The sequence below is a fragment of the Mustela lutreola genome, chromosome 2, assembly GCF_030435805.1.
Source record: "Mustela lutreola isolate mMusLut2 chromosome 2, mMusLut2.pri, whole genome shotgun sequence".
In the NCBI taxonomy this organism is placed as follows: Eukaryota; Metazoa; Chordata; class Mammalia; order Carnivora; family Mustelidae; genus Mustela; species Mustela lutreola.
The window spans coordinates 67,654,316-67,666,380 of NC_081291.1; the positions used below are offsets into that span (position 1 = coordinate 67,654,316).

General features: G+C 42.6%; 1 protein-coding gene across 2 annotated transcripts in view; it reads left to right on the plus strand.

Moving 5' to 3' along the window:
* Window positions 1–12,065, plus strand: part of TRANK1 (tetratricopeptide repeat and ankyrin repeat containing 1) — a 98,042-nt gene that overhangs the window by 44,889 nt on the left and 41,088 nt on the right. For both annotated transcript variants that reach the window (XM_059162148.1, XM_059162147.1), the window contains exons 9-10: window positions 3,529–3,699; window positions 11,902–12,063. In XM_059162148.1, the coding sequence (XP_059018131.1) occupies window positions 3,529–3,699; window positions 11,902–12,063 (333 nt within the window). The remainder of the gene's footprint in view (window positions 1–3,528; window positions 3,700–11,901; window positions 12,064–12,065) is intronic.

A 12,065-nucleotide genomic window follows, 5' to 3' on the forward strand; every position in this document is an offset into this window, starting at 1 on the left:
TGCCGTCTTCCAGCTCTGCTTTCTTCTGCATTAGGTTCATTCGTAGGCAGGCTCTTTTGCAGTGGAAGCCATCTGATATTAGGTTTATCTTATATGCCTGTTTGTCAGGTCACGGCCAAAGAGAATATCTCTACTCAGTATTTCAGTTAAAGTCCTACGAATGAGTCTCTGTGACTTGATTTTGGTCACATGCCCTCCGTGAACCAATCACTAACGCCAGAAGGATGGAATGATCTAATTGGCTAGATCCTGATCAGATGCTCACCCCTGGATTTGGGGTTGAGGCAGAGCGAGAGAATGGAATGATCTGATTGGTCAGGTTCTGGTCAGATGTTTATTCCTTCCCGCTTCCCCCAAGCTCTGGCTGGGGCAGTGGTGGAGGATGTCATGGTGACTGAATCTGTTTCTGCCCATCAAATCAGGTATGCTGGCAAGTGGGGGAAAGACGCTTTCTTAAAGGAATACTGAGGTGTTGTTATCAGGAAAAGGCATAATGGATGCTAGTAAATTAAAAAAAAAAAGTCTAGTATGTTTTTCAGTGTTGCTTCCTTATCTTCAAGAATTTTGAAAACCTGTCTACCTCTTTACATGTTTTAACACTGACATGTAGAATTTCTTTTTATCTATGAGTCAAAAATATGTAAGAAAAAGTAATTTTCAGAATTGTGTACACAGATATTTTAAAATAAAACTATTATATCCTTTAGTGGAATATAATAGAACATACTACAGCAACTTGATAATCTCTAACGTCTATTTAAAAAACTATGGACGAGCTCTTTAATAGTCAAAAATATAAAATTGTACCTTGCTGTTTTGGGGATCCTATTTCTAGTTTACTTCTCAGAAAGAAGTTTACTCTCATACAGTTTATGCTTGAAAGTCTTATTAGTCATCTAGTAAACTTCTTCTGGAACAGAAGTGTTTGTATAGCTTTAAATAAAAAAAAATTCTGTGATTTAGGACTTTAGGGTTTAAACTTTTCTAGATTTAATTATTACAAAATTATTACTACAGGGGCGCCTGGGTGGCTCAGTGGGTTGAGCCTCTGCCTTCGGCTTGGGTCGTGATCTCAGGGTCCTGGGATCGAGTCCCTCATTGGGCTCTCTGGTCTGCAGGGAGACTGCTTCCTCCTCTCTCTCTCTGCCTGCCTCTCTGCCTACCTGTGATCTCTGTCTGTCAAATAAATAAATAAAATCTTTAAAAAATTATTACTACAGATATCAAAGCAACAGAAATATATTAAAATCTTCTGTAATTAATTATTAAAGATGAAAATAATAATTTTGGAGGGCAGTGAAAGGAGGGTAGATTGTAGTACCTTTTATTTTGTTGTTCTATTTTTTAGAGTTTTATTTATTTTTTTCCAAAGTGGCTGCACCGATTTGCATTCCCACCAACAGTGGAAGAGGGTTCCCCTTTCTCCACATCCTCTCCAACACATGTTGTTTCCTGTCTTGCTAATTTTGGCCATTCTAACCGGTCTAAGGTGGTATCTCAATGTGGTTTTAATTAGAATCTCCCTGATAGCTAGTGATGATGAACATTTTTTCATGTGTCTGATAGCCATTTGTATGTCTTCATTGGAGAAGTGTCTGTTCATGTCTATTTGAGAGAGAGAGAGAGAGAGAGAGAGAGAAGAGCACTAGAGCAAGGGGAGGGGCAGGAGAGGGAGAAGCAGACTCCTTACTGAGCAGGGAGCCTTGATCGCAGGACCCTGAGATCATGACCAGAGCTGGAAATCAAGAGTTGGATGCTTAACTGACAGAGTCACCCAGGTGCCCCTGTAGTGCCTTTTAAAAGGGGCTTGGCACGCCTGGGTGGCTCAGTGGTTAAAGCCTCTGCCTTCTGCTCAGGTAATGATCCCAGGGTCCTGGGATCGAGCCTCACATCGGGTTCTCTGCTCAGCGGGGAGCCTGCCTCCTCCTCCTCTCTCTCTCTCTGCCTGCCTCTTTGCCTACTTGTGATCTTTAAAAAAAAAGGGAGGGGGGCTTGGCAGGCACCTAATTTTCCCTTCAGTGGATACTCTGGAAGTCAGGAATTTCCACCACCTTTTTAGGGCAATACATTAATTATTAATTAGTTCTCTGTGATCCTTAGCAAATCACTATAAAATTAGTGGCTCAAAACCACACCCATTTACCAGGTCACAGTTCTCTAGGTCAGTAGTCTGAAATGATGTGACAGAGTTTTGTGCTCAGTATCTTCTGTGGCTGAAATCAAAGGTCCTGACAGAGGCTATGTTCTCATATGGAGTGGTGGACCTTTTTTCAAGCTCACATGGTCGTGGCAGAATCTCGTTCCTTCCTGTTGTAGGAATGAGGCCCTGGTTTCCTTGCTGGCTGTCAGCGGGAGACTGCTCTCGGCTTCTCCAGGCCACACACATTCCTTGTCATGTGGCTCCCTCTCTCTTCAAAGCCAGCAGGGGAGAATTTCTTAGTCATCAATTCCCTCTCATATTTTAAATCTTTGCCCTCTTCCTGACCTCTAGACCTCTGACCTTTATGGTTCATGTGATAAGGTCAGAGGACTCTCCCTATCCTAAGGTCAACTGCTTAGGGACCTTGATTACATTAGCAAAGTCTCATCACATTAAGATTCATATTTGATTGAGTAACTGGGGAGAAGGTGTGTGTGCACCAGAGGTTGGGAATCTTGGGGATTGCCTTAGAATTCTGCCTGCCTTAGTCAGATACTCTGTGGGTAAAAACTTTGGCTTTCTGATTTTGTTTCATTTTTTTAAAAGGGGAGAAGGGAACTTGTGACTAGGGAGACAGGAAAGGAGAGCATCATGAACAGAATGATACCTGGAGTAGAGATGCCCCGTCTGGGCGGTGGATTTTAGGAAAGCATGGGTAGGAAGTTGGGGATCAGGCATTGATTTGTTGAACTCTCTGTGCCCACATCAATCTTTCTACCCCCAGGAATACACCTGTTCCATTTGAAAGGCTATTGCATCTGTGATCATGGAGGCACCTTGATGCTTGGCAAATAGATCCATCAAAGCAGCAAATGGAGCTGGCAGCCAGAGGGTTGGGCCTGGGAGGGTACAAACAGTGACAACAAAAAGACCCTGATGCGAAAGCAATTGCCACTTTCTTCTCCGAGCCCCAGACAGGCTTTTTTTTTTTTTTTTTTTTCCTTCTGGAAGAATATTCTGTTTCCTCTCTAGGGAATAAAGAAATCTGAAGTCACAGCTTGCTGTTATCCTTACAGCTGTAACTGTTGCCTAGTAACCAGATTCCCCCTCTCCTTGCTTGTTGCCAGGGAGAGGGGAGAAAGGTAGAGAGGAGCGCACTTCTGAACCTCTTCAAAGCTATTGTCCTACCCACTCCACACAGGACTCCTTGCTTCCGGGAGTTGGGTGGGTTGCCTAAAGCCAGCAGTTTAGATTCTACGAGCAGTGGGACACTGATTCCCTTGCCCCAGGCTGCTTGGGCAGGGAACTGGGAGGAAGAGCACTCATGGGGACGTCTCCTTATGGAAGGAACCATGACAGCCCCCTTTTCTCCTTCTGGCCCACTCTAGGACAAACAGAGGATGTGCAGATGCTCTTGCGCTTTGGGGCAGACCCTACCCTGCTGGATAGACAGTCCCGCTCTGCCATGGATGTCCTCAAGAGGAATAAGAACTTCAAGGCCATTGAGAAAATCAACAGTCACTTGGCAAAGCTGACCGCATGTTCTAAGGACCTATCAGGTACAGTTTCTAGTGAAACAACTTTTTTGTGGGGGTGGGTGGTAAAATGGTCCTGTAGCATTAGATACAAATCAGTTTATACTTTCTTAGTCTATGAGGATGGAAGTGAAATCCCCAGTCTTTGGAAAACTTGTTTTCTTTTTTTTTTTTTTTTTGAAATACAAAGAAAACTCTTATTTAGAGAGTGTCTATGACATCCTGATAAATTAGCTAGGTCTGCCTTTGGGCAGTTTCGGTGATTTTTTTTCCATGCATGCACGTGGTTGGTGAAAAAAGGAAAAAAATCATATGGAAGAGGGGCTCAACAAAAATTGAGCTTACTCCTCAAGAAGCAATTACAACCAATAATTTAAAATACATTCATATGTCTGGAATAGATATGGTTTATCAGTTTGGGATGGCATCTATTGACTGGCTGCTGTATAGGGTGAAATGCAACAAGTTCACGCCAGTTGTTGGATTGTGCCCAGTAATGTCATTTGTGTGATTTACATTCTGTTTCTTAGCTCTAAGTTTTCTGGGCCTCATCCATAGATGAATTGTAGAAAGGAAAAACCAGTAAATGGTATTTACGTGGTGGTAGTATGATTATGTAAATGATTATGTAAATTGTGTTCTACAACTGGTAGCATAGCAGAACCCATAGGAAAGAACCAGCAGACGTCCCAATAACTTTGCTATTTCAATGTGATACCATTTAAGCATTCCAGTTTAACGGACCGTGTGTACGCATATATACTGTTTGGACCTTATTTAGATGTTTTATTTAGACTTCAGCCCCAGTGTGTGTGTGTGTGTGTGTGTGTAAATGCTTCCTTTCGTTCTTGCACTCATGTAGGACTGTGCAGCTGGTGTTGTCTGTTCAGACTTCTCTCTTGATCTGTTAGCATACCTACTCAAGAAAGTTTTTACTGGAAGAAGCATGGACTTACGGAGTTTTCAAAGATGTCTTTACATTGTCCTTGAATAGAGGCATTATATTTTTGAATTTAGGCATTGTATTTCACTGATTTTAAATTGCAGTCCCTCCCCATATTTTCACATGTTTAAAACTGGAATGTGTTTCACCATTGGTGATAGGTTACTTTGGTGCAGCTGTTCCTGATGTGTCAGAAAATGCACGGGATCTTAGACTTATGAAATATGCTGTAAAACCTCGTTCCTCACAACCATGAGGGCACTGTGTCTTTGTATTCTAACCTCCATTTGCTACTGGTTAGAAGTCTGATGTCAGTCTCATTTATTTTCCCTTCTAAGGTTTTCTCTGTCCTTCGAGTTTTGCAATGTCCCTGGGAAGTTTCTCGGTGTGGATCCTTACACATTCTTATCGCTTGGCTCTTCTTGGCCCCTCTCAATCTAACTTTCTTAGCTCAGGGAAATTTATCTCCTATCATTTTGTTCTCTTCCGCTGCAAGTGTTAAATGGGTGACCTTCCTGAATTTATAACGTCTCTCTACTTTTCCCTACTGTTTTCTAGGTTCTTTTTCTTTTCAGATCTTTAATTGGTCCACAGCTTTTCCTTTTACAACTCAGCTTGCCCATTGCATTTTTAAATTTGGAAACTCAGTTTTAATTTCTAAGATCTTTTGTTTTCTGATTTTTTTCTTAATCTATGGCAGCTTTTGCTTGTTTTATATTTGCCACCTCTTCTTGAATGACATTTAAGAATATTGAGTATTTCTTTTTTCCTTAAAGAATGTTCTCCTCTCTTCCCTGAATTATTTTTTTCTTTGGGGGTGAGTAGTTTCATCTTCTTGTTTCTCTTTTGTACTATTGCTTTTCTTTAATTATTTTCTGATCTTCGGGTGGTTTATGTGCTTGTATGAAGGACTGGACTGATTAATACTTAATAGACGGTTAGTGTGTTTATTGAAGTTACGTGGATGCATTTCCCCAGAAACACTCCCCTGCCCCTGAAGTGGGTAAATTGGTGGCAAGGTGAAGGCAGCCCATTGGGTGTGTGTGTTGGAATGGGAGGCAGTTGGACAGGTGGGGATCATCGCAGTTGCCATGCTCAGGAAAGTTTTATTATGGGGGAGACGCTGCTTTTTATTTAGCGTCCCTGACCCCCTCATTGCCCCATCTATGTGTTCATTTTCATTTACTTATTTAAAGTATCGTCTGTTGTTTCCATGAGATCACTGAAATGAGGGGAACAAAGTATATTTGTAGAGTCCTCTGTTTTTCATGGATTTTAAAAAAAAAAAAAGCCGTGACATATCATATTTAGTTTTTAAAAGACCGCTGTGTCAAAGGCTTGTGATTTCTTCTGTGAGGTAGTATAATTAATAAATCACTGTGAAATGCTTTCTGAGAGTTTATGCCTGTAATCTCAGCTTCACATTGGGTTCTACTGTTTGAGAAATTGAAACTAACTGAACAGATTTCTCTGCCAGTGAATTTCCAGGTTTTAGTGTAACAACAAAAAAGGACCACTAGTTAATGGTGGGAAATGGCTGACTTGTTTGCAGGTTTTTCTCTTACATTTAATTTTTTTGTTTGCAATTAGTTCTAACCTTAATTCTTAGAATACTATATATGTGTTTTGTGTATGCTGTATCTAATGTTAATAGACTTTAACATAAGTCATGCATTTCTGTTTAGTTTTTAAAGTTTTTCCTTATCTTATTTTTATTTTTTGGGGGGGAGCATAATAGAGTCTTTGGATATCTGCTAATCCTAAAAACAGCTCGGTTTCTGAGACAGGGTCCCACTCTCCTTTCCTCTCTCTCTACCTTCACTAGCTATCTTTGTGGTGAAACCAGAAGAGACTCAGTAGAAAAGTATCTGGTTCCCTTTCTCCTTACTAGAATTCAGTTATGCTCGCTTGGGAAGAAGGCACATTCAGAGGAATGTGCCTCGTTCCAAGCCTGTCTTTTGGCTCACTGGGTAGTTTGTGATGGTAGTGGATGCAGTGAAACCCATAGCCCCTGATACTCATTGGTAAGCTTATTGGAAATTTGATCACTTTAAAGTTTTCTGGACCATCGACCGTGAATTTTTCCTTGCCATGCTAGAAGAATATTGAAAGACTGTAGGGAAACACGGAGTCAAAAAAAGCAAAAGAAACTGACAAAAATTGGACAAGTGGAGGACAACCAGTTATCAGGCAGGGCTAGCGAGTTGGCATCTTCTGGTGCACTTCCAAAGACTCCTATTCATGGAACCCTTGTAGACCTCAGTATTGGAATATGACATCTATGCTTAATATCATGGTTACTTTGTGTATCCATACGGACATAGAGTTGTATATGTACATTTTGTTTCTAAGATTTTTGCCAGTGGTACAAACTTTAAAACGTGAGATGAGCTGGGGAATCTTTGTAAATGAGGACCATGCAATATAATTTTCAGTACTGATGTAAATATTCTATAACTACTCTGTCTCATAGGATAGCCTCTGGTCACCTATTTTTGAGCACTTGAAAAGGGTAGGACTCATGCAACAGAAGAATTGAAATTCTAATTTAATTCATTTTAATTTTACATAATTAAGTTAGTGGCCACTGTAATGGATAGCGTATTTTTTTTTTTTTAAGATTTTTATTTATTTTACAGATAGAGAGAGATCACAGTAGGCAGAGAGGCAGGCAGAGAGAGAGAGAGGAGGAAGCAGGCTCCTCCCTGAGCAGAGAGCCCGATTCGGGGCTTGATCCCACCTGGGATCATGACCTGAGCCGCAGGCAGAGGCTTAACCCACTGAGCCACCCAGGCACCCCGGATAGCGTAGTTTTAGACTTTAGCCCTAGCGTGGTCCCTTTTTCTTTCTTTCTTTCTTTCTTTCTTTCTTTCTTTCTTTCTTTCTTTCTTTCTTTTTTAAAGATTTTATTTATTTGACAGAGAAAGAGACAGCAAGAGAGGGAACACAAGCAGGGGCGGGGGTGGGAGAGGAAGAAGCAGGTTTCCTGCTGAGCAGGGAGCTCGATGGGGGGCTCGATCCCAGGACCCTGGGATCATGACCTGAGCTGAAGGCACACACTTAACTGACTGAGCCACCCAGGAGCCCCTAGCCTGGTCTTTTTAACCAGTGTAGCAATTGAGAAGACAGGCAAAGGGAGGACCAGGAGTCATGGGCATAAAGATAGATCTCCAGTCATAAAAATAAAGATTTTACGAACTTTAATCCCTCCCCATCCTCATGCATTAATGGGCTTGATGGAAGCACACTGTCTTTGGGAAGAGTTACTACTGGGGAGTTGGTACCCTTGTTCCTGACCTGAGTCCACGGACTGAATGATTTTGTTTTTTACATCTGTGGCCCCAGGTAAAGCACCATAAAAATAAGGCTGTTAGCTTTTTGTACCCAGACAAATAGCATTCTAACTTAAAGACTAGGATAAAGGATGCTCTCACCCCTGGCTCATCCTGAGTGTTGCCGTGCAACATTTTGATGATTATGGTGGCGATGACTTTGGAGAAGGTGGCTTTTGCACCGAGGTGAGAAATGAAGGGTCTTGCTGAAGATTTCCACTGTTCTCTAAACCAGAGCTTCCCATTGTTAACAGGAACCGTTTGGGAGCCTGTTAAAATGGAGGTTTTGAGTTAGCAAGTTTAGGGCAAGATCTGAGATTCTGCAGCTCTTGCAGAGTACCTGGGGAAGGCCGAGCCCACTTGAAGGAGCAAGGCTTTACCCCTAAGCAGCCAGGACTATATACAGCAGTCCCCCCTTATCTGCGGGGGATACTTCCAAGCCTCCTTATGGATGTTTGGTACTGCAGATGGTACCAAACCCTGTATGTACTGTTTTTTCTTATGCATACATCCCATAAGGTTTGATTTATAAATTATGCCCAGTGGGAGATTAACAACAGTATAAATAATAGAATAAAATAGAACAAGTATAACAATCTACAGTAATAAAAGTTACATGAATATCATCTCTCGTTCTCAAAACACTTGATTGTACTGTACTCACCCTTCTTGTGATGTTATGGGATGAGAACATGCCTCCCTGATAAGGTGAAATGAGAATGACATAAGATCTGTGATAGAGCATTAGGCTACTACTGACCATTTTTTTTCCCCAAAGATTTATTTATTTATTATTTCAGAGAGCGCATGGGGGGAGGGGTGGAGAGAGAGGGAGAGAGATTCTCAAGCAGATTCTGTGCTGAGTGCAGAGCCCGGTGCAGAGCTTGATCCCCCAACCCTGATATCATGACCTGAGCTGAAATCAAGAGTTGGATGCTTAACCGGCTGAGCCACCGAGGTGTCCCTACTACTGACCTTCTGAGGATTTGTCATAAGGAGGATCATCTGCTTCTGGACTGCAGTTGGGTGGAAAGTGAAAACTCTTAGCTGCTTTTACCTGCTTCTCATGGCCACCACTAGGTGGCAGCATGACCCCCTCTCTGGCTGCTGTTCTCTCTTTTCAGGCTCAAGAACTGGTTTGGAGCCTTCCTTCTCAGGGTTTGTAATCTGTGCTCACTCAGAGTGAGGACCATTCCAGGCCTCTGAGGCCTTGTCTCTCAAGCTCCAGTGGGACCTGGCTGCTTTCTGCTTTGTACTCATGCAGGCACCTCAGACACAGTACTCGGAGGACACTGGAACCTTCTGCTGTGTCGATTTTCCCCACAGAGCCTGGGACTCAGAGGCCCTGATTTGTCATTTTACTGTCCCTCAGCACCAAAACAGTGCCTTGTTTCCAGCAAATACAGGCGTCCAGAATCCACCTAAAGGACACTCATGATACTTTTTCCTTATTATAAAAGCAACGTTTTCTTTTAAAAAAATTACAAAATATAGGAAAGGAATATCATTGTAGAAAATTTGTAAAAGCTTAGTTTTATGTAAAAACAAAAATTTATTGTAATTATACTTTGGCATATTTTATGTAGTCTTTTTTGTCGGTGGTGTTTAGCACTTACATAATCATCTTTTAAAAAGCAATCTGTGATTATAATACATAAGCGACTTTATGTTCTGATGTTCCTTTTATTTATTTATTTATTTGACAGACAGAGAGAGAGAGAGAGAGCGTGCAAGCACAGCAGGGGGAATGGGAGGCAGGGGAGAAGCAGGCCCCTCACTGTGCAAAGAACTCGATGCAGGGCTTGATCCCAGGACCCTGGGATCATGACCTGAGCTGAAGGCAGCCGCCTAACCAACTGAGCCATGCAGGTGCCCCTCTGCATTTTTTTTTTTTTTTTTTGTCTCTTACTAAGTTTATAGGAAACTTAGAAGAAAACCAGACAAACTCAGAGTAATAAATAAGTCGCCCACGTCTACCAAGGGGTACCATCGCCAGCACCTTTCCTTTTATATGTCTTTACATTGTTTTATCACTCTCTGGTTTCTTTCCTGACATGTGGAACTTTCTCTGACCCATTGCTTAACTATTCTGAACCACACAACCATGCGTTTATTATACAACTGCATATAATGATCTGCATTGGTCAGCTTAGTCTGTTTCTGTTCAGTGTCAAGTGACTTATAATTTTCCTAGTTGAAGAATGATGTTCTAGAAAAGATTTTAATGGCATGAGGGTAAGGGACAAGTAACACATGCTAGTGAAGGAAGTTGCTCCTTTTCCAAGGGTCGTATTACTCTGTACTATGAGTTTTCACCATTTCTGTGTGTTCGTAGGTATTTTAGGAAGGAGGTGGGAGGGCCGAGTCAGAGGGCATAGACATTTTCTGGGCTTCTAGCTGAGGTGACGTAGGTCTTCTTTTGCTAAGTGGTTTCCCTTTCTTTTTCTCTGGAGGATGGTGCTCAAGTGGGTCTTGCTTCTCTCTGACACCTCAAGGTCTCTTGAGTAGAGGGCAATGGGCATTTGTCCCTGACGTCAGTGTGTGTGTGTGTGTGTGTGTGTGTCTGGTGTTCTGACTTGAATTGTTGAAAGGTGAGGCAGGTGTGTATGAGAAGGCACACCAGATGATGTTGGAGCTCTGCTTAAATCCCCTAGATCCCTTTCACCATTGTTGTGTGTGCCCAACATGGGGGTGCCTTCACTTTGGGAAGCCAGCACCTAAGGCTTCCTGTCACAGGGAACAGCATATAGGGCTAGTTTTGTTGGGGATCTTCTAAGCTAGAAGCGCCTGAGAACTCACATCCTCCAAGGGTAGGCTGTAGCCAGTGATAGATTGAGGGTTTGAAAGTCCTTGGGTGGGGACAACTGGGAGGGCACTCTCTCCAGAGGTCCCCTGTGGGATCAGGCGAGGCCACCTGGCTTCCTCCCTTCCCCCCCAGTCTGCTTCCTACCTGTCACCTCCTCCGGGAACCACTTCCACACAATCACTGCTGGAAACCCCGATGAAGACAGGATGCTTTTCATTTTTTCCTCATTTTCAAGTAGTCCATCTCTTTTATTTTATTTATTTATCTATTTTTAAATTTTTGCTCCCCTATTGTGCTCAGTAAGATTTTGTTTTGAGCAACAGTGCTTTTTGAGTGCATCACCTGATACCAAAGAAAATATCTGCCCATTTCAACATTCTCTCAGGGTTTTTTTTTTTTTCCTCCTAATCATAACTACTTTCTCAAATTAACTGAACCAAGGGGATACTGTCTTCTTCAGCCAGAGAGGTGGCTCTTTCCTCTTGGGTTTTCCTGCTAGCCCCTGGGACATATAAGTGGCTGACATGTGGTTGGATGTCACTGTGGTGCTAAGCTCTCCTCTTGCTGTCACTTCCTTCAATGCTTCTGTCAGTTATCTATTGCTGTATGACAGACTGCTCCCAAAATTTAGTCACTTTAAACAACAAGCATTTCTTTTGCTCCCTATTTGAAGGCCAGCTATTTAGGCTGGGCTGTTTTCATAGCTTTAACTGAATTCCTCCCAGCGGCTGTGGTCTTGCTGATCTTGGCCACGCTCTTTCACATCTATGCACCCTCAGTTTGGACAAGCAGACCGATTCCTGTTTGTTCTATGCTGTTTCTTGTCCCCCTGAAGTTGAGACTGGACCAGTGCACATGGCATAGGCCAAGGTCTCAAGAGAGTGAGTAGAACTAAGCCAGGCCTCTTGAGGTTCTACCTCAGAACAAGGACAGAAATCTCATGACTCTCTTCTATCCGTCATACCAAGTCTGGAGGCCGGGCCAGGGGGAGGAAGAAAATAGGTCCCACTTCTCGATGGAAGGAGACCCAAAGTCACCAGGCAAAGCAAGGGTATCCACAGAGAGGCTGGAGAACCGAGGTGATTTTTGCAATCTCCCACAGCTGTGGTCTTTGTCTTCAGAAGCATCACCTGCTTGCTTTGCAGGACTGAACAATGGTGACGGACCTGTTAGTGAGACCGACATTTTCCGGAAGGCCTCTGAGCAGCTGGTGAAGTACATGAACTCAGGAAACCGGCTACTGCATAAAAACTTTCTGAAGCAAGAAGTAGTTCAGAGGTTCTTGCGCCTTCTTTCTTCTCTGCAAGGT